At 56.4% G+C, this 26,385-nt stretch overlaps 2 protein-coding genes across 3 annotated transcripts; one reads left to right on the forward strand and one right to left on the reverse strand.

Moving 5' to 3' along the window:
• Positions 1-945: 945 nt before the first annotated feature.
• ORC6 (origin recognition complex subunit 6) lies at positions 946-5,984 on the reverse strand. 2 transcript variants are annotated; one of them, XM_070397852.1, is made up of 7 exons: positions 5,882-5,984; positions 4,510-4,639; positions 3,317-3,480; positions 3,006-3,095; positions 2,653-2,765; positions 1,921-1,989; positions 946-1,437 (listed from the first exon to the last, which is right to left on the reverse strand). In XM_070397852.1, exons 2-7 carry the CDS (start codon positions 4,555-4,557, stop codon positions 1,310-1,312), a joined length of 612 nt encoding a protein of 203 aa, XP_070253953.1. In that variant the 5' UTR covers positions 4,558-4,639; positions 5,882-5,984; the 3' UTR covers positions 946-1,309. The 2 variants fall into 2 exon arrangements, with proteins under 2 accessions (XP_070253953.1, XP_070253952.1); XM_070397851.1 differs by lacking the exon at positions 5,882-5,984 and adding an exon at positions 5,643-5,797.
• A 216-nt stretch (positions 5,985-6,200) lies between these two features.
• VPS35 (VPS35 retromer complex component) lies at positions 6,201-24,593 on the forward strand. The gene is made up of 17 exons (XM_070397812.1): positions 6,201-6,280; positions 10,239-10,337; positions 11,173-11,269; positions 12,006-12,129; positions 12,490-12,672; positions 13,648-13,861; positions 14,991-15,074; positions 15,735-15,844; positions 16,620-16,716; positions 16,810-16,958; positions 18,257-18,464; positions 18,746-18,901; positions 19,510-19,632; positions 20,749-20,928; positions 21,346-21,585; positions 22,499-22,642; positions 23,647-24,593. Exons 1-17 carry the CDS (start codon positions 6,278-6,280, stop codon positions 23,824-23,826), a joined length of 2,391 nt encoding a protein of 796 aa, XP_070253913.1. The 5' UTR covers positions 6,201-6,277; the 3' UTR covers positions 23,827-24,593.
• Positions 24,594-26,385: the final 1,792 nt, after the last annotated feature.

Genomic DNA, 26,385 nt, shown 5'->3' on the forward strand with positions numbered 1-26,385 from the left:
ACAAGGTTGCTTTGAGGCAAATTTAAGAAGTAACCAAGTACCTACTGCGATCCACATAATCAAAATAATTACCACTATGCACTACAAATTTATTGATTTCAGAGAAGGGAGAGGGAGAGATAGAAACATCAATGAAGAGAATCATTTATCTGCCCTCGCTGGTTTGGCTCAGTGGACAGAGTGTCCACCTGGGACTGAAGGGTCCTGGGTTTGATATTGGTCAGGGCACATGCCTGGGTTGTGCGCGATCCCCAGAAGGGGGCGTGCAGGAGGCAGCCGATCAATGATTCTCTCTCATCCCTGATGTTTCTACTAGTATTTCTCTCCCTCTCTCCCTTCCTCTCTGAAATCAGTATGTTTGCAAAAGAAAAAAAGAATAATTTATCGGCTGCCTCTTGTACTGGGCATCAAACCCACAACCCGAGAAAGTGCCCCGATCGGGAATCAAACTGTGACCTCCTGGTTCATAGGTCGCCGCTCAATCACTGAGCCACACCAGCCAGACCTCTGGGTCTTAATTTTAGTTAAAATCATGTCTGACTTTATGTGTGATAACTGAGAGCCCATAGCAACCAACCTATCTTCATAGAGGCCCTTACCCTGTGGTTTAAAGTAGAACCGAATGAGGTTATGATTTTCAGTGCGTGGATAACAAAGGAAGTAAACCTGTCCACTTGACTGTTCAGGGGTGGGAGCGTGTACGCATTGTGGGAGAGCGCTGTGCTTCTGTTGTGATATTTACCGAACACTCCCTCACGGCAGGCCCTGTGCTAAGTGCTTTCCGCTCCTCCAAGTGAGCCGAGCGAGTTCACGGTTCCACGGGGAGCGGCGGAGGCGGGCGGGCCCGGCGGCCTGACGCCTGAGTCGGCTCAGCGTCCCGCCTCCCGGGTTCTTTCCCGCCACAGTGGACAGCAAGCGGCCCCCACTGATGATAACGGCAACGTGAACCCATAAAAATAGTATTTATTAACTTAGGCTGCACCTAGATGGATCTAGTCAATCCAAGAGACTAGACAAAAACTTAAGTAAAACCTGTAACTCCATCGGCCTGACTTTTCTAGGCCAGGAGAGCAGCCTTGGAGTGAAGCGGCTCCAGTTCCACGTGCAGGGTGAGGCCAGGGGGTGCCCAGGCCGTGCCAACCGGGGCTGTGGCTGATCTGGTGAACGTTGCCCACGCCAGGGGCCAGCCTGCTGCCCAGAACAGCACGGGCTGGTGCCCTGCCGCTACGGCGCGGCCCGAGGGTCCTGTCCTAAAAGCAGAAGCAGCACTCCGGGCACTCGCACCTTTGCTGGCGCAGGTGTGCGGCACTCACTCTGCCCCAGCCTCCTGTGCTCTGGCAGCGTTTTCCAGAATCTTCCGTTTCCACTCTTCGTAATCCAGCGCCGGGTCTTCATTGCTTTGTGGTTTAGGTGGGACCTCTTCCACCTTCTCTCTTTCTGTGAGAGAAAATTTCCAAAGCGTTTCAAAGTCTTATGTTTACAAATGACCTCAGAAGAAAGTAAGCTTCTTTCAAGTGTTCACTGTTAGGGTCACAGGGAACGTGACCCTGACGGGAACGTGACCCTGACTGGAATGCAAAGTGGAGGCAGCAGCTCACACACCGGATTTTTGCTCCAGGCGTCCCAGACACCCTGCCACGCACTCACCTTGTGCCTGACAGGCACCGAAGCCGCACCACCTCCTTCAACCCTCAGGGCAACGCTAGGAGTGGGTGCCTATACTAAGGACCTTCATCGCTTTGGAAATTAAGTGACGTCCGCAAACCACAGCCAGGCTGCGGCGGCAAGGCTGGATTGGAAGCCACGCTGTCCGGCGGCAGCTGTGCCCTCACGGACCCGATGCCCGTTAGGCGTGTAACAGAGCAGCAGGGTGCTCGCCGCAGTCAACCCCGTCCGTCCGTCGGAGTTAGCTCGCCTTACCCGTTCCTGGAGCTCCATCCTCCGTCTTCCGTCTCTTCTGGGGCAGGGAGCCGGCATCTCGAGGCTGTCCTTCAAGAAAGAAGTGTCGTCAGGTTAACTTTCTCTTATTCTCAACGTCAGCATTTGGGCATATTAAAAATTTAATGTGTTTATTGATTTCAGAGAGGAAGGAAGTGGGGGAGAGAGAACCATCGATAAGAGAGAATCATGGATTGGCTGCCCCCTACTGGGGATGGAGCCCACAACCCAGGCAAGTGCCCTGACCAGGAATCGAACCAGCGACCTCCTGGTTCATAGGTCGATGCTCAACCACAGAGCCACACTGGCCAGGTTTGGGGCATTTTTTGGATGACAAATATAACCCAGATTCCTCGCCTGATCAACTTCTAGGAGTAGGGAGAAGGCAGCGAGCTTGCCCTGGTCTCTTCTCTGGCTTCTCGCCAGACCTGCGAACCCCTGCTCTTCCAGCTCCCGGGTGCGGGCCGGCCTCCAACAGGAAGCACGTGCAGAGACTCCCCGTGCAGGTGGACTCAGAGAGTCACAGGCTTTTGAAGTTACTGAGCTACTTTAACTGAACAACAGAATAAAACAACTTCCTCGCTGAAACGGGTCTGGAGCAGATTAACACAGAATTCAGAGAGCAGCCGCTTCGCAAGGTTGAAAGCCCTGGGCTTTGGCCGGCAGGTGTATGTTCCCACACGACACACCCTGAGCCGCGGGACTGGTACTCACGGTCTGTCTGCTGCCCGATCTTCTCTAACTGTTTACACAGCCGGTCAAATATGGCTTTCTTTACGCCGGACGTGGCTACCATTTTACTTTTATCCACCTTCAGCTTTAAAATCCTACAAAGAAAATTGATAAATTATTGTTCTGCAGACCAGTACAGTTGTTTGGTTGAAGATATTTTTAAACTACAAATATGTATTTTTATTGATTTCAGGGAGGATTTCAAGCCCGCAATCCGGGCATGTGCTCTGACTGGGAATCGAACCGTGACCTCCTGGTTCATAGCTTAACGTTCAACCACTGAGCCACGCCGGCCGGGCCAGGGCAGACTGTTCTGGATGCGCAGACACACTTACTTGCACGCCGTGAGCAGCGCGGCGGTGGTGAACAGCGGCCTGGACAAGTCGAGGTCTGCTTGCTGTGTCTGTGGAAGGCTGGACTCGTAGCTGAGGGAGAGCAGTGTTGGCAGAATTCCTCATTAGAAAATAGTGCTTCGAGGGGACTGGGGATGCAAATCAGGTGTAAAGGCTACTTAAATGTGAGATACGCATTCCGTCACTTCGGCATCTTGGTGCCTTTAGCACTGGAAGCTGCGTGAACAGACTCTGGATGGCTTTGCTTTACGGACCAGCATTTATTTCCAGGCCAGGCCCTTTCCACCTCCTACCTTTGCAGCATCTGCGCAGCCAAGTTCACGGCCTCCGTGCAGCTAAACTGGACGGCCAGGTCTTGTATCCCGACACTGGAGTTCAGGCCCAGCAAACACTCGAAAGACTTGAGGCAGCTCTGGTACGTCTTCTGGTTCACACCGGAAAGCTTAGCTGCATAAGCCTTCGAAAGGGAAGCACACACATGTCCTAAGTCCTACACACGAGGGACCGTGTCGGGGAGAGCGAAGTGGGGCTCTCGAGGCGCTCACACCTCAGAAAGGCGGCCGGGCACACGCAGGCAGTGGCAGAGCAGCGGTGTCACTACAGCCGAGCTGCCGGAACACAGCGGCTGCAAGCACAGTCACCCATGTTTCAACAAGGGTGCTAACGTGCAATTCACAGGGACAAGGAGGGGAATCTGGGGAGGCGAGGGGTGTGTGGAGGGACAGGGAGAGAAGAGGGGAACCAGGAGAGGGACCAGCTCTGCCTGGGGGCGTCCTCACAAAGGGGGTCCCAGCAAGGCGGCCATGGAGGTCCAACAGGCGCCCGCCAGAGGGCGTTCCCATGGAAAGAAGTTGCTGCAGGTGCAAAGCCTTAAGCCATTCAAGTGCCGGGTCTGCTGGGGGACCTGTGTGGCTTGGAGTCAGTTCACGCGAAGCTGGTGAGCTGATGGTTGCGGGGAGCTGGCCCCTGGGCGCCAGGGTGTTTCTAATGCCACCGTGTAACCAGCGCATCGTTATGTGCCGGCACTGCGTTCAGTGCGTTTCACACAGGGCACGGTTTAATCCTCGAGAGGACACAGTGAGACGGGTATTCTCACCCTCTCACGGGCGAGGACGCTGGAGGCAGGCACAGGTGGGGCCGAGGTCTGGCCTCAACCCCGACTTCCCGATTCCCGGCCTGTGCCCCCAGCCACCGTGGTGCTGAAGGAAAGACACACCCGGGTTTCAAGGAATGTGCTTTGGGAGGATGCTGGCTGCAGCCGGCAGGGCCGGTGGCCTTGGGTGAAGAAAGGCAGGGCTGGCCAGGGAAATTGGATAATAAAGAGAACGTTGCAAAAAAATTTTTTTTTCTCCAACTTGACAAAATGGAGTTAAAGTTCATCCAGCAGAGCCAGGAAAACTCTAAAACACAAGAGTCTTGATGGGGCCCAGTCCAACCCGAAGGTGACATGAGCGGTAGGGCAGATTTTTGGGGGGGACCCGCTTACCCTGTCCAGGGGGCGGCTCAGGCGGGAAGCCGCCAGGTCCAGGCACATGACGGCCCTGCTGGTCTCGGTGGTGCGCGCGGACAGGCCCCCGCACTTGAGCCGCGACAGCCGCAGGTGCTCCTCCGCTTTCCTGGGCACAAGGGCGACAGACCCCTGAACACTCTGCTCCATCGCTCGTGTACATGGCGGTAGGCAGAGTGCCGCCGGCGGGATCGGGTCCGAGCCCGTCTCCCCTGCAAGTCCACGTGGGGCCGGGGCGACGCACGTCCCTTGGGGAGGACGGGGCGCTCCGGCTGCAGACACCACGGTGCTCACGTACCGCTTGCAAAAGCCGGCTCCCCCGTCCCTCCCCAAACGACCCTTCTCGTCCTGACGTTCCCGGGACCAACCGGCACGCGCCACCCGCAGCCAGACCACGGCTCCGCCCTGCCCCTCCCTCCAGACCCGCGGTCCTCAAACCCCGATACCGAGGCGGAGGCGGGTCTCCTCCCGGCGCCTCTGCGCGGTGGGCGTGGGTGGCAGCGCGCACTTGCTTCCCTAACCGGTGTCAAGGGGACACCGCGCCGCGGGTGCAGGCCCTGCACCTGGAGAGCGCGGCTGTGGAGGAAACCGAGTTCGGGAGGTCTCCCTCCAAGCCCCCGCCCCCCCACCTGCCTGCCCCGTCCCGCCCCTTCCGGTCCGCTGTCCACACTTCGGCCACCGGCCTCCCGTCTCCCCCTCCCCGCCCCCATCCCGCCCGCCCTCCCCATCAGGGCTCTGGCGCTGGCCGCTCTGCTCCGGCCCCTCCTGTCACTCGGGTCTCAGCCCAAATGACACCCACCCCCGGCCCGGCCCCGGCCCCGCGGTCCGGCTGTCACCCTGCTGGGGCTTGTCCGTAGTTCCTGCCAACACCGTGGGGCCCGTGCCCCGTCGGTCGGCTTCGCCGCGGCAGAGACCCCCGAGAAGCACGTGAGGAACGACCGAAGCTCCCCGCCCCCCGCCGCCGCGCACCCAGGAGGCGGGCAGCTCCGGGGGGGTCCACAGTGGCTTCTCGACACCTCCTCCAGGCGGCTGCCGGCCCAAGTCCTGCGGGAAAGGGGCGCGACTCGCCCGGGGAGGGACCCGGCCGCTGCGGCGTGCGCGGCTGGGCTCACCTCAGCACATCGGGCTCGGAGACGCCCAGGCGCCGCGCTAGACGGGGGAGCAGCCCCGACTCCATGCCACCGACGACAAGGACCCGCGCGCACAGCGCGGAGGAGACGAAACCCGCGCGCGGACGCCGCGCCCGCCAGTGGCGGCCAGGCCCCACCCTCCTGCCGCGCCCGGATTGGTTGGGACGGAACGTGAGACCGCCCCGCACACCAATCGTGGCCTTCCTTCTGCGCATGCGCACCCCGATGGCACGCGCCAAAGCGGACAGACGTGGACGAGCGGCTCCCACGCCTTCCATTCGTCGGTTCTTCACAAACTCCAGACAGGTTCCCTTTCCCGCTGGCTTTCTCCTTCCTGCTCCGAGCGAGTCCCCGCCTCCCCGCCTCTCCGCCCCGCCCCGCCCTCTCCCACACCGTGAACAGACTGGCTGGCGCCTCGGTCCGTCAATCCAGTACTCTGGGGCACGGGCCAATAAATACGCGAGACTTAGGCTCCTAGAAGCGGACCAATCGAGGAGCCTCCTGCAGGCCCGGGGGCGGGGCTAGAGAGGGCGGGGCCTGGGGGCCTTGGCGTCACCTGACCGCGGCTGGCTCAGCGCGCGGAGGCTGCTGAGTGCTGCAGGTCCCGGGGCGTCGCCATGGTGAGTGCCGAGGGGCGGCGGGCCCCGGCGGCCCCCCTCCCAGCTCGGGCGCTCGCCCGTCGCCCTGGAGCGCTACGGGCGCAGTTGGGGCCCCGCCGCCGGGTCGCGGCTTCGACCAGCCCTGCGTGGCCTGCGGGGTGCGGGACAGGCCGGGGAAGGCCGCAGGCGCGGTGGGCGGCGGCTCCCGGCCGCAGCCGAGGCTCCGAGGCGGGCGCTCCCCGGGGGTGTCTCGACCTGCAGGCACTGGGGGCCGTGGAGGCCCACGGCCGCGCTGAATGCAGCCGGCCACCGCCCCGCTGGCGCCGCAGCCCGAGAGCTGGGGCTGAGCGTCCAGCTGGGCCGGGGGCGTGCGGAGGGCCCGCGGCCTCGGGACCCGCCCAGAGGTGGCTCCCGGCCGGCGTCCCGCCTTCGTGCCGGACAGTGCCCGCCGGCCCCACGCCCTCTCCGGTGTGGGAAATGCCCACGGGAGGGACCGGAGCGGTGCCCCGGCCTTGCCCGGCCTCGTCGCCTCCCGGAGCGCGGTGCCTCCCAGCGGTTTCTAGGGACTCGCTGACGTGCGTTTCCTGGAAGGACGCGCTACCTGGTCGCTAGTGACGCGTGGTCCTGGGCACCGGGCGGCTCGCCGGTCTCCCCAGTGACCACATCCACGCGTCCCCCTAGCTGGGAGCGGCATTCTCCCCCCGCACAAACGGGAACTTCCCCAAAATGTGCGCCCGGTGCCTGGTTCCCACGAGGGCGAGATGTCACTTGCATTTTATTTCAGAGTCCGCATTGGCTGCGGGATGTGTATGTGGGGCGCCGTAGGTCCGTTTGAAGGACCTCGCATGCACCCGGTGCAGACGGGCCCTGGACGCGGGCTGCCCTTCCCGCGTGGGGGCCGGAGCGCAGCATAGATGTGGACGCACACCCGTCCGGGTGGCGCATTGCTCCGCGAGGCCATGTGGCTCGTCTCCCAGACGGTACAGCTGGGAGCGGCCGTCCGAACAGGGCAGACATGTAACTGGGGCTTGTCAGCTTCCCCACGTGTATAGACTGACACGGTGTTTTGTAACGGAAGCCCTTCATTGAGGCTCTACTGCTAGACACCCCGTTTCTGTGCCGGGGGACCGGTCCAGAGCAGGGAGCCAGACCCACCGTCCTGTGCGCATGCATTTCATTGGGAGAGAAAACCCGAGTGCCAGGCTGGTCCCTGTCTCTGCCTTGGGCAGGTCACTCAGTCTCCTTTGAGCCTTACTTTTGCATCTGAAAACCAGTGGCCGCTCAGAGATTGAGCTTTGACCTATGAACCAGGTGGTCACGATTCCATTCACAGTCAAGGCCCAGGTTGCAGCTCCATCCCCAGTGTGGGGCCTGCAGGAGGCAGCCGGTCCATGATTCTCATCACTGATGTTGCTGTCTCTCCCTTTCCCTTCCTTTCTCTCTCTCTCAAATCAATAAAAACATTTAAAAAAAGAAAGAAAAGAAAGAAAGAAAACAAGTGTTGGCTTCATTGGCTCTTCCCATCCTGGAATTCTAGGATGCGGTTCAGTTCATCCAGCACCTTGTGTGCCTCGTACATCAGGACTGTGCCCAGCGCTGGAACCGCCCTCTCACGGAGCTTAGGGGCCTGGGGGGAGGACAGGTGGGTGGAGGATGGGGGGCCACGGGCGCGGTGCCAGCGCCACAGCCCTGCGGTGGGTCCCGGGCCGAGGCCGCCTGGAGAGCTGGGCAGGAGCCCAGGAAGGACAGTGCGCAGGCGGGTGACGGTCTCCCTCCTGAGCTCCGCCCCGCCCCCTCCTGGTCCCTGTTCGCCCTCCGTCAGTTGTATTTTGTGCCTTATGTTCTCATCTGCTCTTTCATGAACGTGGTGTTGTGTCTACTTGTGAGCGGGTCATTTTCACTTTGCAGTTGACTTGGATTGTGTTGTGCGGCTCCGTGTGCCGCCTGTGAGTGGAGAGATGGGCCAGCAGACAAGGCGCTGGGACGGGTGGAGGTGATGGGTTGTGTTGTGCGGCTCCGTGTGCCGCCTGTGAGTGGAGAGATGGGCCAGCAGACAAGGCGCTGGGACGGGTGGAGGTGATGGGTTGTGTTGTGCGGCTCCGTGTGCCGCCTGTGAGTGGAGAGATGGGCCAGCAGACAAGGCGCTGGGACGGGTGGAGGTGATGGGTTGTGTCCAGGGGGCCATAGGGATGCGGTGGCACTTCTGCAGCGCGTGTGCTGAGTGCATTTCCTTCCTTCTTCATAACTGGTGTGCGTGCTCCTGGCCTCCCCGTTTGATAGGAGGGGAGGTGGAACGGGGAGGAGTTTGTGATTGCTGAGCTCACAGTGACCTTTGCTTTTCTCTGCGCCTCACACCTGTGGAGGCCTGGAATGCTGTTGGTTTGGGTCTCGAGCTAAAAGGGGCCTAATCGCCAGTGTCAGTTTGATCTTGATTCTGTAGCGTTTCCATTTTTTCTTTAGCCTTTTTTTAAATGAAGGTGAAGTTTACATAACATAAACCTTTTAAAAGTGAGCAGTTCAGTGGCATTTTAGCACAATGTTGTACAACCCCCACCTCGGTCTAGTCCCCAAGCATCTGTCACCCAGAGGAGACCCTGTGGTCCTCCTTAAGCCGAGACTCCCCACTCTCCCTCCTGGTGACCACCTACGACCTTTCCTGGGGTGATTTGCCTGTCCTGGATATTTCATACAAACGGAATCTTTCACTTAGCACAGGTTTCTAGGTTCACTCCCAGAGCAGCGTCAATACTGCTTTCCTTTGTACGCTTGGATAGCATCCTGTTGTTTCTGTATACCATCGCTTGTTTATCCCCTCAGCTGTTGATTCTCTAGTAATTTTCTGTTAACTTAAGGGTTCTGAACATTCTAACACCAGCTCGTCCATCCACTCGTTGGACGTTTACGAACATCCATTATGTGTCAGGCAGTGTTGGGTCCCAAGGATGTGCAGATGACCATCACCTATAATTATAGCGTGACCCAGTTGTGGTTGAGGTGCACACACAGTGTTTATGCAACAGCGAGAGGATGGCGGTTAATTCTGCTTGACAGGCGGGTCTAATTCATGTTGGGAGCAGGTTTTCGCTGACGGCACAGATTACCTAGACATACAGGCAGGTTTACGGCCCTGAGTGCGCAAAGCACAGGTGCTGTTCTTGTATTACTGTTAATTACTATATTATTTTTTATATCAACAACTGTAAGCTACTTCTGCCCCACCCTGCGTGTGTCCACATCACTGGGTCTGTGTTTGAAGTGATGAGCGAGGCGCTTGGAGAGTATCTTGTCTGCTGCACTAAGTCCAGCTGGTTTCTCCTAGCTGTTCAGTCCTCGTTACATACTGCCTAAGGGGGGTCGGTGTTCCATAAGCCACTTCCTTGGTCTAAGGAGAGACTAAAGTGCAGGTGGAAAGTAGTCTAAGAGAAAGATGCTTTCAGAGACTCGGGCAGAACGGAAACATTCACAAGCCTGGGGTTGGTTGCCCGGCCGGTGTGGTTCAGTGGTTGATCGTCGGTCCATGCACCAAGAGGTCCCTGGCTCCGTCCCCAGCACGGGGCATGCGGGAGGCAGCTGACAGATGTTGATGTTTCTCTTTCTCCCTCCCTCCCTCCCTCTCAGAAACATCAATAAGAAATATATATATATGAATGGGGTTGTCTGAGCGTGCCAGCAGAACTGAGGCAGCATAAACTGGCCCTCGGGTTTCTTCGAGGCTCACCTGTTAGGGGGATGCTCCGTCAGTCCCGGAGAGAGAGTACGTTCTCTGCACACGGGCCTCCTCCTCCTCAGTGTCGCGCTGACCTCAGGACCAGGCACAGCGCTCTGTGCAGTAGTCGTCAGACACTGCGGTGGGTTTGGGATGTTCCTCGGGCCGAGCCTCCGGGAAGCCTGGGGAAGGGACCCGGTGAAGCTATAGGCATAGCCGAGCTGCGAGAAGAGAGTGCGGGTGAGACTCACGGAGGCGTTTCTTGCTTTGCAGCCTACAACACAGCAGTCCCCGCAGGACGAGCAGGAGAAGCTGCTGGATGAGGCTGTGCAGGCTGTCAAGGTGCAGTCCTTCCAGATGAAGAGATGCCTGGTAAGCGGGCGGGTGGGGCGCGGTCTGCGAGCACCCACAGGTGGTGTGGCCGGCGGGGGACTCGCGTGCTCGCCACTGAGTTATTCCGCTGTGTTCTATCTTGAGGGCTTTTCTTTTGTTCTGAATGTATTTTTTGTAGACACTCGCTTAAGAATTATACTTACACCTATTTATTTATTTCCAAATTGCAAAAAGAGTTTTAGATAGGGCAGGGGATAATCCGTAGAAATGATGGATTCCGGGATTAAATGTAAGAAACAGACCCATGTGGGCTGATTACAAGTTGCTGTGACGACGGTGCTGACAACCATCTCTTACCGCGTCTTACGGTTTCTAAGGCTTAGTGACGGGCTCTTTTAACCAGTTTTACCCATTGTGGCTTTTCTCGCAAACGAGTTGGCACAAAAGAGAAAAGTCGTGGAGTGGGGAGCACGGGTGGGCGCGGAGCTGCTGTGTTCTGTCTCTCCGTATACACCGTGCGTCCGGCTCTGAGGGGTTGTCCTCCAGCTTCTCAGAGGGGTCTGGAAGCTGTGGCCGCGCCATTGCCAGGACAGTGTCCTGCCCCACAGGAGCGGCGAGCCGGCTTCCTGATCCTGATCGCAGGGGAGCCGAGTCCGCGCCGCTCGGGCCGCAGTGACGGGGGGTTAGGGCTGGAGCTTTGCCGAGACATTAAGGCTGGCTGAGCCCTGCACCTGCCGGCCGCTCTGGGTCTTTTCCTTTTCAGTGGAGAGAAGGCTGGAGTTGTGTGCTGTAACAAATACCGGGTGAAGGAGTCCCCTAACCGCGTCAGGGTTTGTTTAAGGCGCGCTTCTCATCAGTTCTGCCCTGTCTCTAGGACAAGAACAAGCTCATGGACGCGCTGAAACACGCCTCCAACATGCTCGGGGAGCTGCGGACCTCCATGCTGTCGCCCAAGAGCTACTACGAACTCTGTATCCTTTGAGCGGGAGAGGCACACTGGGCTTCATCCTTCCTGGTCAGGCCACCTTTGTCTGCTCCTGCGTTTTCCTGGATTATGTCGTCTTCGCTGTCTTCAGCAGAAGTGCTCCCTCTCCTGGCAGAGGTGCTAAGTGACAGAAAGAAATCCCAGTATTGGAGGCCCTTCTTCTGTGTCTTCGCTACTTTATTTTTATTTTTTTTAAATATATATTTTTATTGATTTTTTACAGAGAGGAAGGGAGAGGGGTAGAGAGTCAGAAACATCGATGAGAGAGAAACATCGATCAGCCGCCTTTTGCACACTTCCCACTGAGGATGTGCCCGCAACCAAGGTACATGCCTTTGACCGGAACCGAACCTGGGACCTTTCAGTCCGCAGGCCGACGCTCTATCCACTGAGCCAAACCGGTTACGGCTGTCTTTGCTACTTTCATGCTGTTTGTTGTGCCTCAGTTTCCAGAGCCTTCCTGAGGCACTGGCAGCTGGTTCTTTATGACAGCTCCGATCTGTCTGCAGGGCTCGCACAGGGAAAGGGAGTCTGGGATGTGTCGTTGCAAACCCGCCAGCAGACGGACAGGCAGCCCTTGTTCTGTCTGCTTTGCCCCACCAGACAGACAGCTTTTAAAACCTTATGTTCAGAGAGCTGCCCACTGGCCGAATGGCCGCCACGAGTCCAGGGAGGTCGCTCAGCGTGGCCTAGCTTTATTTGAGCCCTTAACCTGCGGAAAGACATGGCTATTTCTGATGAGCTGCACTACTTGGAGGTCTACCTGACGGACGAGTTTGCCAAAGGACGGAAGGTGGCGGATCTCTACGAGCTGGTGCAGTACGCGGGCAACATCATCCCTCGGCTGTAAGTCATGGCACTGAGGGCCTTGCAGAGGGTAATCATTTACTTCTCAGCTCGATCAATGAGGAGTGTTGGGAAGAGAAAGAAATGGACATATTTTGTTCAATGTCTTGACTAGTAGAAAAGTGAATGTGACAATTATTCCTAATGCGTGGAAAGGGGATTGTTATAGATGTGTGTGTGTGTGTAAACTTGGGGCGTCAGTGGTTATATTTTCTATCAATCTATTTTTGTCATCGTGCAGGAGAAAGCCAGGCCCCACCCTGTGTACCGAGTGCGTTTGCCTTCAGTGTGTCTGGGCGTGCGCCATTAGGTTCTGGACTTGACCGTTTCATTTCTGACCAGTGTCTCCTCGCATCCTAGGTACCTGCTGATCACGGTGGGCGTGGTGTACGTCAAGTCTTTCCCCCAGTCCCGGAAGGACATTCTGAAGGACCTGGTGGAGATGTGCCGGGGGGTGCAGCACCCCCTGCGGGGCCTGTTCCTGCGCAACTACCTGCTCCAGTGCACCCGGAACATCCTGCCCGACGAGGGGGAGCCCACCGAGTGAGTGCCTGGCTTTCCCGGGCGCGTGCGGTGCTCGCTGTGGGCGCGGGGACCGGGTGCTCAGTGCGCAGAGGCGTGGCTGCTTAGGTTGCTCTGTGACGCCGCGCCTCCGTGTGTGCTGAGAGGCGCGTGTGCCGCACGACGGGGACATCTGCATCATTAGGGCCTGCTTTTCTTATTGAACGTGATGGAGAGCATTTCCCATTCCATTCGATGGTCTTTGAAAAGATGGCTTATTAAATGCGTTCTGTTTTAGATATTGTATTTACAGTGAAATAATGACGTGTGCTTCATGCTTTCCATGAACTATCCAGTTTTCATGCTGTTCCCTGAGTGTCCGTCAGTTTGTACAGTTTATGGACTGGCCTGCCAGTTACTCAGAACAGAAGTAATTTTCATGATCTAAGCACACAAATTAGATATTAATCCCAACCAGAACAAATACAAGTTCAGCAGCGGAGAGACGCATGTGAGGTTACTGGCTTTGTTATGATTCTCCTCCCGTTTTGAAGGTTAATTAAGCGATCGGTAACAAATGTTTGAAAACTAAGTTCCCTGCCTTAGGAGGTGTGGAAACAGGCAGGAAGTGCATGATCTCTTCCCTCCCTCGCCGGGCTGACCTTCCAGTTGAAACATAAGCTGTTTCACAGTAAAATGATGTCGTAACCAGTAGGCTACGTCAGGTTCTTTAGGCTTTGTGAACTAAGGGAATTGTTGGAACAGCAAGTCTGGTTGGTGCGGGGAAGGCGTGGGGGGCGGTTTTGTCCCTTTAACAACTGTGATGTGCTGGGCCTTCTCCCTGGCGTTTTCCCCTGGAGTTTGTTCCCCTTGAACTTGCCACTGAGCTGGGGAGGTTGGAAGCCTTGGATGAAGCACCGAGCGTGAGGGAGGAGGGGGAGATGCACGAAGGGCGGTGGCGGTGCGTTTGTCCTGATGCGGACCCCGTATGCGAAGTCTCCCCCTGTTTCCTTGCAGTGAAGAAACGACGGGCGACATCAGTGATTCCATGGATTTTGTGCTCCTCAACTTTGCAGAAATGAACAAGCTGTGGGTGCGAATGCAGCATCAGGGCCACAGCCGCGACAGGGAGAAGCGAGAGCGGGAGCGGCAGGAGCTGCGGATCCTGGTGGGGACCAACCTGGTGCGCCTCAGCCAGCTGGAGGGCGTCAACGTGGAGCGCTACAAGCAGGTGTCTTTTCACTCCTCACCTTCTCGTGTCCGGAGGGGTCACTGGGGTCTGATTTTAAAAATGGAAATATTGTTGTAAAATGACATCGAAGAAGACTTAAGTAAATCAAAAGATAGGTTTTGTGTTTGTGGCGTGGAAGGCTGAATATTACCAGTTTCCCTTTTTTAATTGAGATGAACTATATTTTGCTGTAGATTTACTCTAAGCCACATAAGGCCGTGGGGTTTGGTGACAGGGATAAACACCTGAGTCTGGGGGAGAAGAGAGCAGGGAGCCACAGGCATTTTTTGTGAAGCATCGGAGAGGAAACGCTGGTTACTCTGCCGCCGGGAACGGCTGTGCCCGTGGGTCTCGCTGAAGCCGGCACAGACGGGCGGCAGCAACCTCCAGGTCAGCCAGGCTGTGACCCTGGAGGCGGCGGTCCGGAATAGACCACCCACCCATAATCCGCTGCTCATAAAGGCGCAGGAGCAACCTTTACAACAGATGGTTCTGGAATATGGGCATCTGTATGCAGACAAAACCCCTGCCTGTGACCCAGCCTCATACCACGCAAAAAACTAAAAAATGGGCCAGACACCTACACCTAAACTCTATTAAAATCTTTAGAAGAAAACACAAAGGAAGGCTCTATAACTTTGGATTAGACAGAGATTTCTTAGGGCTTAAAAAGCACAAACCATAAAAGATAAAAGATTAATGAAATGGACTTCATCCCAGATGAATTTTACTAAATAGAAACACAGGGTTTTTAAGTTAATAATTCTCTGTACAGTTAAAAAAAATACTTTTATTGATTTCAGAGAGGAAGGGAGAGGAGAGAGAGATAGAAACATCATTGATGAGAGAGAGTCATGGATCGGCTGCCTCCTGCACGCCCCACACTGGGGATGGAGCCCACAACCTGGGCCTGTGCCCTGACCAGGAATCTAACTGTGACCTCCTGGTTCATAGGTCGATGCTCAACCACCGAGCCATGCCAGCCGGGCTATAAAATTTTAATCTAGAAATGAAGCATGGATGAGAAAAATCTAAAATATGATTTTTAAATTAATAGTCCAAGTGTGTTACTAGAGAGGTGACTTAAGATTTTGAAAATCGTGTTTTAACTCTTACTTTTCTCTCTCAGATTGTCTTGACCGGCATATTGGAGCAAGTCGTCAATTGTCGGGATGCTTTGGCTCAAGAATACCTCATGGAGTGTATTATCCAGGTGGGTGACAACACTTCATTGATGTTCTTTATTTTTTTATTTTAAAGATTTTTAAAAACATTTTTATTGATTTCAAAGAGGAAGGAAGAGGGAGAGAGAGATAGAAACATCCATGATGAGAGAGAATCGTGGATTGGCTGCCTCCTGCAAGTCCCCCACTGGGGATGGAGCCCACAACCCGGGCCTGTGCCCTGACCGGGAATCGAACCTGGGACCTTTCAGTTCCCAGGCCGATGCTCTATCCACTGAGCCAAACCGGCTAGGACAACTTTATGTTTTTTTAAACGACCCACTTTATAGTTCATTAATTTTCATTTTTAAAAAAACTCCTGACAGAGTAGAAATGAGCTTTGCTGAATAAAGAATTCCTTTGTCCTGCTGCTCACTCGTGCTCTTTGCGTTTTCCTCCCCACGTGTCAGAGCGTCCCCTCCCCGTTCCCCAGGTCTCATTAATTGTAGCGTAATTGTGGGTGCGCTGTGGTGAGTGGGATAGTCTGTCTGGGCTTATGTTGGGAGAGGCTTCAAGTATTTTACTTTAGTCCTCTGAGATTGAGGCGATTTCTCCCATAAATACGAACTGCCAATACCGCAGTAAGTCCAGAATCTCGTGTGAACTGTGTGTACTTGTACCAGTCAGCTCTGGTGTGATGTGGTTTCCAGGTTTTCCCTGACGAGTTCCACCTTCAGACCTTGAACCCTTTCCTCCGGGCCTGCGCGGAGTTACACCAGAACGTGAATGTGAAGAACATCATTATCGCTCTGATCGACAGGTAAGCGCTCCCAGTGCCGGAGGGCAAGCGTGCGACCGGAGGTAACTGTGAGGCGCCGTCCGGAATGATCTCCGCGGCCTCTTCGTGTCAGGGCGCTGTTCAGTCCTCTGAGCGTCAGTACCTACTCGTGCTCGCCTCACGTAGGCGTGGAAGAGGTTTAGCGTTTAATTGTGCAGGAAGCATGAGATAATGGACATATGCTATATGTAAATATATTTTTATTGATTTCAGAGAGGAAGGGAGGAGAGAGAGAAGCATCAATGATGAGAGAGAGTCATTGATCGACTGCCTCCTGCACGCCCTCCACGAGGGATGGAGCCCACAACCCCGGGCCTGTGCCCTGACCAGGAATCTAACCGTGACTTCCTGGTTCATAGGTGGATGCTCAACCACTGAGCCACGCCGGCCGGGCTGAAGATTGTTCTTTATAATCATCTGTTGAATACATCTGTCACTTTCATGCATTTCTATCCATATCTGACTAATTAGGGTTCAAAGAATTTGGCAGAATTGGCCTGTTGAATACCATTTCTGTGCGGGGTCAGGCTTGGGGGGAAGCGGGCATGCAGGGAAGCCAGGCTTCACTGCACACTGTCCAGTTGGAAGTGAACTGAGGAAGTGATGGGCTGCATCCCATGTCCTCTTTGAAGCCCTGTTGTTCTGGGAGAAAGGCCTGTAGGAAACAGGGAAGGCGCGGGAGTGACACGTCACCTGGGACCCCCTTCATCCTCCCCCCTCCGCTCCCTGCCCCTAAACAAGGCTGTCCTGCCCCCAGGTTAGCGTTGTTTGCGCACCGCGAGGACGGGCCTGGCATCCCCGCAGACATCAAGCTCTTCGACATATTCTCGCAGCAGGTGGCCACTGTGATCCAGGTGGGTGTGGCTTTGCCCAGTTCCCGCCTGAACCCGGGGCCGGGAGGTCCTCGTGTACCTGCTCAGAGTGAACCCGTGCTTTCTCCACCGCAGTCTAGACAGGACATGCCCTCGGAGGACGTCGTGTCCTTACAAGTCTCCCTCATCAACCTGGCCATGAAGTGCTACCCGGACCGAGTGGACTATGTCGATAAAGTTCTCGAGACGACAGTGGAGATATTTAATAAGCTCAACCTTGAACAGTGAGTCAGTGACATTCTCTTGTAAAAGCCCCGAAGGCACCTTTCTGTCCCACATCTGTTTCTCTTCCTCCGTTCCTTTCCGAAGGGGTTAGCGTCTGTCTGTGTCAAGCATTTGTTCGAGGGACATGCTTGGTGCTGGTCGGGGCAGAGAGAGGGACTGATGGCGTGGCTGCTGCCTGGTCAGGTGGTGGCTCATGGAGCGCAGGCGGCTCCCGGGACCGCGTCTCCAGTTCAGGCCCCTCTGAATAATGAACGAGTTCGTTCTGAACCCGGGGGAGACTCTTGACGCCAAGTGGCAGCGCCATGAGAAGGGGTTCCAACAGATGAGTGGGCTGCGAAACGTAAGGGCGTGCAGGATGGCCGGTGTGGGAGTGACGGTGCTGTGAGGTCCCTGTCTGCTGGGAGCTTCGATGCCATCACGGAGAGAAGACACAGCGGCCTTAGCGGAGCTCTCCGGGCCTGTGGCACCCTCTAGTGGCCACTGTGGGCACTTCCGAGCCCTTTGTCTTTCTCTGCGTCCCCTTCCTGTCCCACCCTCCTCTGCTGCTGAACCTGGGGTCCCACCGGCCCCTCACCGTGTGTTATTGTTCCACCTCCTGCCGGCGCCCTCCTTCCGCCTCCGGTGTCTGCTGCACCAGGAGGGCTGCTTTTTCTTTTTCCTCCTCCTAGCCCCCTCTTCCCTTGGGTCTGCCATTTCTGTGTGACCCGAAAAGCATTTCAGGTCTTGAATGACAGCGCTGATGTCTCCGTATCTTCCCTGACTAAGTGCATTTTAAAGTAAAATTAGATAAATTAAAGAATTAGAAATCCCGATCTCTCAAATTCTCTAAACGGCCGCAGTCCCTCGGTCTCCCAGAAGCGCCACAGGTGCTGCCTGAAACCCGGCCACTTGTCCTGAATCACCGCCGTCCGACGCAGAAGCGGGAGTTGGCTTCCCCCCGTTTGGTGGCCTCGCTAGTTTGGCCTGGATTTTTCTCCCTGCTTACCTTTGTCCTGCGTACACAGTGCTTACTGGCCACCCCGGGACCCGAGCTCCCGCCTCCTCCTTCCCTTAGAGACAGCAAATTCCAGACAGTCCTCCTGCCTCCAGCTCCACAGCCTGGCATTACTGAGTCGCCTTGTCACTAGGGCATCAGTAGGTGAATAAACGTGTCAGGACGGGCGTCTGGGAAGGAGGGCATTGGGGTAGGGGTGGTGGCCCCCTGGCCGTTTCCTCTCTGTGTCAATGAGAAGGCAGGTGGTCGTGAGCCCAGCTGGGAGCTGGTTCTGCTCGGTAAAGGCCGCCCTGCCTCTTGCAGCATCGCCACCAGCAGCGCGGTCTCCAAGGAGCTCACCAGGCTGCTGAAGATCCCCGTGGACGCCTACAGCAACGTGCTGACCGTCCTGAAGCTGAGGCACTTCCCCCCGCTCTTCGAGTACTTCGACTACGAATCCCGGAAGAGCATGAGCTGCTACGTGCTCAGCAATGTTCTGGATTATAACACGGAGATCGTCTCTCAAGACCAGGTAAGGGCGCCGGCCGGCGTGCTGTGTGGTTGCAAATGGCTGCCCGTGGTGGTTACGGGAGTGGAGACACATGAGGAGGAGACGGGGCGCTGGAACCTCCCAGAACGAGGGCCGTGGCTGCCTGGCACCTGCCGCGGGTCCCTGCAGACGGGGGTGCTGCCTGCGCATCCTCGCTCGCGGCCTTGCCCTGTGGATGCTGCCGGGCGACTTCACGGCTGCCAACCCCTTGACAGCGCTTTTTCTGCCGAAGGCTTCACCCGGGGGCTCTGTCTCACGCACAGGTGGACTCCATCATGAACCTCGTCTCCACGCTGATCCAGGACCAGCCCGATCAGCCCGCGGAAGACCCTGACCCCGAGGACTTTGCCGACGAGCAGAGCCTCGTGGGCAGGTTCATCCACCTCCTGCGGTCTGAGGACCCCGACCAGCAGTACCTGGTACGAGTGAGCTCTGCCTGGGCCCCGCGGCGCCAGGGGAAGCAGGCACAGACGTGGCTCATGGGCTCACGCAGCGGGGCCGTGGGAGGGTTTGAGAATGGCGGCCGATAGGAGATGAGGCGGAACCCGTAGACTTCCCTTTCTTTGTACACAGTTGCTTGCAGTGTTCTGGAGTCTGTTCCGTTTGGAGACGTAAGAACCGCAGAAAAGCCATCTTCCCTTCGTTGGGTGTCTAGGAACCATTTCACGCTCATAGCCTTTAACTGTTGCTTTAACGTGTAAGCAACAATCCTTGTGTTCAAGGTTTGCAAGTGTCAGTTGTGCTTGCCACATTGAAAACGGAACGGAGTCTGTCCTCAGCGCTCTGCCAGCGTGCGCTTCGTGCACGCGCTCAGGGAAACGTTCAGGCCCCTCCCTGCCCTGACGGGGTGGGCCCTGCAGCCTCTCTGAGCCCCCGTTTGCGAGATGAGGTTCGTGTGTGTCGGGTGACGGATGCCTGCGAGAGCAGAGGTGTGACGTGCCCGCGGCGAGGCCCAGCGCCTCCTCTAATTGGATGATGGTGAATCACGGTGGAGAGAAGACTAATGTTTTTGTGGTTTTCTGGGCAGATTTTAAACACGGCACGGAAACATTTTGGAGCTGGCGGGAACCAGCGGATCCGCTTCACGCTGCCGCCCCTGGTGTTCGCGGCCTACCAGCTGGCCTTCCGCTACAAGCAGAATTCCAAAGTGGTGGGTGTGCTGCTCAGTGAGCCTGCTCTTCCCTTTCCCTCCCCAGTGTGCACTTCAGTTTATTGCTATAGAAAACGTCCAACACACAAGCAGCCGGTGGTGTCCTAAACCCGTGTCGGCGGCTCTCAGCTCCCCTGCGTCCCTCAGTGATGTTGGCAGGTCAGACTCCGGCCGAGGGCTCAGGGATGAGAGTTCAGCCGGGTGAAGTGTGTGCTCGAAGCTTTCCCGCGTCTACAGGTCACTGGTGAGACACGATGAGTCTGTTGCACAGCTGCTCAGTCTTTACTCTGACAGCGGCTGCATTGCCAGCTCTGCAGCGTAGCTGCCACAGGGCAGGGCTCCTGCAGGGCAGGCGGGTGGGCCGCCCTAGCTCTGCCAGGGGGGGCTGGCGCCTGTCACCTCTGAGAGCCCCATCGAGGCATCTTGGGGTTGGACCCATTGTGGTTCTTCTGTTTGTTTGCTTTTTAATTTTTTTCAATTCTTATTTTTAAAATACATTTTTATTGATTTCAGAGAGGAAGGGAGAGGGAGAGAGAGAGAGAGAGAGATAGGAACATCAATGATGAGAGAGAATCGTTGATCGGCTGCCTCCTGCACGCCCCCCACTGGGGATCGAGCCCACATCCCAGGCATGAGCCCTTGACTGGAATTGAACCCAGGGCCCGCAGTCCACGGGCTGACGCTCTACCTGCTGAGCCACACCCGGAAGGCTGGACCATTACTTCTGAGCTGCTGTGAAGTGGAGAGCAGGACCGTGAACAAGGTCCCCATCACGTTACCTGTGCAGAGCAGAAAGGAAGGAAGACCTTCGCACACAGTGTTTGATTGCTGCCATAGGTTTAGGGATGACTTAATTTTAACACATCTTTTTTTGTTTATTTTTCTAATTTTGTCCAAATTTGGAATGTGTTGCTTTTCTGATGAGAGAGACCAGATGCCTAGCATTGAGAGTGCACAGTGAGAAGACTCCCGCTGCGTCCCTGTGCGCTTCGTGGGTGAGCGAGAGAGAGAACAGACGACTGCCTGCCTCCTGCTGGCTCTGTGGAGGCTTCGTGTGCAGCGAGTGCCCTGAGCACGGCCCCCGACCTAAGGGGACCCACGCGCTTCCTGTTGCAGGACGACAAGTGGGAGAAGAAGTGCCAGAAGATCTTCTCCTTCGCTCACCAGACCATCAGCGCCCTGATCAAGGCCGAGCTGGCGGAGCTGCCCCTCCGGCTGTTCCTGCAGGGCGCCCTGGCGGCCGGCGAGATCGGCTTTGAGAACCACGAGACAGTAGCGTACGAGTTCATGTCCCAGGTGAACACCTGTCCCCTTCTGGGCTCGGTCGCCTGGGGGGGTGCCCAGGGCTGCACCCTCCCTTCCCACCGGCTTGGGACCTCTTAGTGCTGCAGCCGCCGGGACTGGTTTGGAGAGGGAACCCCATCAGTTAGTTACAGGATGCTAGTGAGACCCAGGACTTCCAAGCGGGCCACGGCCAAACTTCCTTGGAAAAAAGTTCCTTTGCTCATTCAGTTGGGGAAGCTGGGGTTAAGCAAAAGCTAAGACCCGTCTTCCTGCTGCAGCTGGTCAGCATCTTCACTGCCTCCTGCCTCTCCCGGGCCGCATGCGCTCATCCGAAGCCGTGGAAGGCCCCCCAGTGGGGTGTGGTGGGAATGCTGGGGAAATGCCCGCGGGCAGGGCTGGTACCTCAAGGCCCCCTGCTCTGCCCGCCAGGCGTTCTCTCTGTACGAGGATGAGATCAGTGACTCCAAAGCCCAGCTGGCGGCCATCACGCTGATCATCGGCACGTTCGAGAGGATGAAGTGCTTCGGCGAGGAGAACCATGAGCCGCTGAGGACGCAGTGCGCTCTCGCCGCCTCCAAGCTCCTGAAGAAGCCGGACCAGGGCCGAGCCGTGAGCACCTGCGCCCATCTCTTCTGGTCCGGCAGGAACACCGACAAGAACGGGGAGGAGGTGAGGCGCGCCTGGGCCGCTGCGGGAGGGAGTGCGGGTGGCGGGCTGTGCCTGGAGGGAGGCGCTGGCGTGCCAGGAAACCATACCCGGAACAGGGCTCCTTTAAAGAAACGGAAGGGAAGGGATGTACAGGGTCACACCCTGCAGGGACGCCTCCGCTTAGGACTGTTGTAACAGCGAGTCGATGCCGCTGCCCGTAGCAGACACGCATGCCCAGGCCGGCCTGCTCAGTGCAGGTGGCTGCTGCCTCCGCAGACAGCGTCGGTCGCACGGGGAGGGTGTGCCCTCACCTGCGTCCCATGCGGCGCCACTTCCAGTGGCGTGTGGCCGCTCCGTGTCTGTCTGCGTCTGCTGATGCTCAGTGTCAGGCTTGTGGTCGTTAGGCTGTGGTGTGTGACCTGTGCTCTGTGGCGTCCCTGCTGTCACTGCTGGGGGCGTCCTGCGCTGCACCATGCAGATGGGGCTGTGCTTGCTGTCTGCTCTGACTGCTCCACCCGCCAGCCATCCCCGACTCCCGCCCGCTCCCCGGCCTCCTCTCACACAGTTAATGGACTGCTGTGGAGGCTGAACGTAGCTCACTCACGCACAGGAAACCAGGAAACTTGTGTGACTTGTTTTACTGCAATACTGTAGTGGTCTGGAACCTAGCCCACAGTATCTCCGAGGTATGCTGTCTATAAATATAAAACATAAATACACAAAACAAGGAACCTATTTGCTTTGAAATGTAGCTGTGTGCTTTAGAAAATGAAGATGTAAATTCCTTTTGTCCCTTTAAACATGAGAGAGGCGCTGTCGAGTTGTGTTCATCTCCCTGTGTGGCTGGACATGGGTGATCCATTGATCTCTTTAAACGCCCCCCCCCCCCCCGTGGCCCCCCTCCCCCCCGTCCCCCTTCCGCCTTTCATTCCAGCTGCATGGAGGCAAGAGGGTCATGGAATGCCTGAAGAAAGCTCTGAAAATAGCAAACCAGTGCATGGACCCCTCGCTGCAGGTGCAGCTCTTTATAGAGATTCTGAACCGATACATCTACTTTTACGAGAAGGAGAATGATGCGGTAAGCGGCCTCGGCTTCCCTTCCTGCTCTCCGGGTTGATGCAGACAGAGTTTGTCATCCTGGCACCGTCTTCTTGTTTACAAGGCTCAGGGCTGGGAGAGGTCCCTACTGCGTCTCCAGAACCCCGCTCTGTCCGTGTGGGCGCATCTCGTTTGCTTAGGGATGTTTTGTAGAAACAGCACTGAACGTCTAAAGCACGAAATACTCACACAGGAGGCTGACGTGTCGTCACGTGCACGTTTAGAATGATTCCTGAGGAAGGAGTGATGTTCTGCTCCCAGCAGTAGCGTTGGTCAAGATTTGTAGGTTAAATCCTAGTTGGCTGTTGTTCCCTTACTGGTTCATGACGCTCTGTATTTTTTAATACCCCCCCCCTTTTTATGACTAGCCAATAGTTAGTTGTAGCTTAAACCAGGAACCCTGTTCTCATCTCTCTTTTTTCTTTCTTTTTAAAAATATATTGTATTGATTTTTTTACAGAGAGGAAGGGAGAGGGATAGAGAATTAGAAACATTGATGAGAGAGAAACATTGATCAGCTGCCTCCTGCACACCCCCTACTGGGGATGTGCCCGCAGCCAAGGTACATGTCCTTGACCAGAATAGAACCTGGGACCCTTCAGTTCGCAGGCTGATGCTCTATCCACTGAGCCAAACCGGTTAGGGCAGTGGTCGGCAAACTCATTAGTCAACAGAGCCAAATATCAACAGTACAACAATTGAAATTTCTTTTGAGAGCTAAATTTTTTAAACTTAAAACTATATAGGTAGGTACATTGTTACTAACTTAATTAGGGTACTCCTAAGGCTTAGGAAGAGCCACACTCAAGGGGCCAAAGAGCCGCATGTGGCTCTCGAGCCGCAGTTTGCCAACCACTGGGTTAGGGCATCATAATTACTCTGATAATTGGTGAGAGTAACACGATCTCCTCAAAATGTTGTTATTAAATTACCTTTGACCCTCTGGTGCGTGCTGGATCGTGAGCTTGTGCACATTGTTTTTAGGTCACAATTCAGGTTCTGAACCAGCTTATCCAGAAGATCCGAGAAGACCTCCCTAATCTCGAGTCCAGTGAAGAGACGGAGCAGATTAACAAGCATTTCCACAACACGCTGGAGCACCTGCGCCTGAGGCGGGAGTCCCCGGAGTCCGAGGGGCCCATTTACGAAGGCCTCGTCCTGTGAAGGGGGCAGGCCCTGCTCCTCCCCATGCAGAGGGTGTAGTCCGTAGGCCTCCCTCCCATAGATTGTGCCTTCAGAAATGCTGAGGTAGGCTTCCCGTCTCTTACCTGTGATGTGTGTGACCCAGCACCTCCGGACACTCACCTTCAAGACCTTAATAAAGTTATTCACTTCATAAGTGTTCAGGTCGACTGATCACCCAAAGTGGCATGATTGATTTGCTATTTAAAATTATCGTGATTTGTAAAAAAACAAAACAAAAGTATTTAAAAACCACTTCTCGAGGCTACTAATGAAGCTCTCCTTTCTCTCTTCCTGTCCTGCTCCATGTTGGTTGTGTAATTTCCTCGTGACTGGGAGTACTAACCCGGAAGTGTCTGTCTCTTTGTTCGCTAGTCCAGTGTGAGGTTAATTTAGGCGAAAGGGATACTGTATGTGAAATGCAGCTGGGGCTCCTCCCTCAGTGCAAGATGAGGCCCTGTGTAATATTTCCCTAAAACTAGAATTTATTCATGCATGTTTGAGGCTCTGAAGCACCATGGTCAAAACCAGAAGCTATATTTTGCATATTTGGACTCAGCCATCCATTAAGAACCTATGTCGTCCTCTTGACATATTTATCAAAATAATTTTGTTCTAAATAGTATAAAATAGAAAATTTGTGATCTATATGATTCATGTATAACCTTCAGTGTCAATTTAGGGGGAAATGCATCAGACCGTTATCACAATTTTTTTTTCACCAGTGAGAATAAAGTTGCTATTAACAATCTGGACTCTTCCTTTCATACTGAGTCATAAAGGAACGAGCAGGTGCCTGTGGACGGAGGCGCTTTTCCTGTGCAGACTGCTCGGCCCCGCTGTCACCACCAGGCTCCTGCCCCATCACACCTGGCGTCCTGGCGGCCTCTGCTGTCGCTGGCCTGTCATGGCTGCTGGAGTTCGGCTGGTTTCTTTTTTTTTTTTTTTTTTTTTTTAATACATTTTATTGATTTTTTACAGAGAGGAAGGGAGAGGGGACAGAGAGAAACATCAATGAGAGAGAAACATCGATCAGCTGCCTCCTGCACACCTCCTACTGGGGATGTGCCCACAACCAAGGTACATGCCCTTGACCGGAATCGAACCTGGGACCCTTTAGACTGCAGGCCGACGCTCTATCTACTGAGCCAAACTGGTCAGGGCTTGGCTGGTTTCTGATGCTCACTGTCCTGGGTTAAGTTGGGTGCTACTTACCTTTTTTTATTTTTATTTTTTTACCTATCTTCTTGGTGACTCTTTCCTCATCTGTATTCCTGGCCTCAGAGGATGGTTTTTGAATCTTGAATGAGGATGCAGGGAGAGCATGCTAGCTACCATTGGGGATTATACTTGGCTTTGATGAATAAATGTGGGCAAAACTCACGTTAGTAAATTTAATTTGACATGATTTCCAAACGTGAGTGTGTGTGTAGGTGGCGAAGGCGCAGGCGGAGGGTGATGGTGGTGAAAGGGGCCAGGGCACTGCCCGTGGAAGGTGAGCAGGGGAAGCCACCAGGCGCGGCACAAAGGCCAACCTCGGTGTGTTTACTGTCCAGCCGGTGCCCCTTCCGCTTTACCCAGTTCCATGCCCGGCCCTGAGCGTTTGGAAATCCTCCCAAATGATGACATTGCAACTTCCTCAAGTTCCGCCCAGTAAACAGACCCAGAGCTCGGCCGGGAGCAGCGGTCCGCCCGGCCAGTAGGGGGCGCCCGGGCGCTGCCCCGGGGCCTGGAGGCGCCCGGAGGGGGTGGGCCTCTGTGGGCTGGGGGCGGGCGGGCGCGCAGGCTTCCCTGTGATTGGCCCGAGCGCCGCGGCCCGCTGTCCAATCAGGAGCGCTGCGTCCTCACGTCGCCGGGCCGGGCGGCGCCGCGGGCATTTGAAATGGCTGACGAGCTGCTGGCGGGTGTGGGGCTGGGGCCGGAGCCGGGGCCGGGGCCGGGGCCGGGGCCGAGGAGCGCGGGCGGGGCGGCCGAGGAGGCGCCGGCGCCGCTGGAGGAAGGTGAGTGCCCCGCCGCCCGGGACCCGCCCCCGCGGCAGCCGCGCCCGCGGACCCCGAGGCGCCTCCGGACGCGGGCCGGGCGGGGGGCCGCCCTGCGAGTCTGCGAGGCCCGGGCCCCGCGCGCGGCCAGCGTGTCAGCCTCCCCGCGTGTCCGGCAGCCCGTGGCCGCCGCCCTGCCCGACGCGGAGCGGGCCCGGCCACGGCTCACGGCTCCGCGGGCAGGTGGCACCCAGCACCCAGCACCCAGGTTCCGCCCGGCCCTCCCTCCCCCTCGGCCACGGCTCAGCACCCAGCACCCAGCACCCAGGTCCCTCCCCCTCGGCCACGGTTCACAGCACCGCGGGCAGGTGGCACCCAGCACCCAGGCCCCGCCGGCCCTTCCCCCCCCTCGGCCACGACTCAGCACCCAGCACCCAGGTTCCGCCCGGCCCTCCCTCCCCCTCGGCCACGGCTCAGCACCCAGCACCCAGGTCCCTCCCCCTCGGCCACGGTTCACAGCACCGCGGGCAGGTGGCACCCAGCACCCAGGCCCCGCCCCCCA

The sequence above is a fragment of the Myotis yumanensis genome, unplaced genomic scaffold (genome assembly GCF_028538775.1).
Source record: "Myotis yumanensis isolate MYYU_CA2020_CCGP unplaced genomic scaffold, mMyoYum1.0.hap1 SCAF_18, whole genome shotgun sequence".
NCBI lineage: Eukaryota > Metazoa > Chordata > Mammalia > Chiroptera > Vespertilionidae > Myotis > Myotis yumanensis.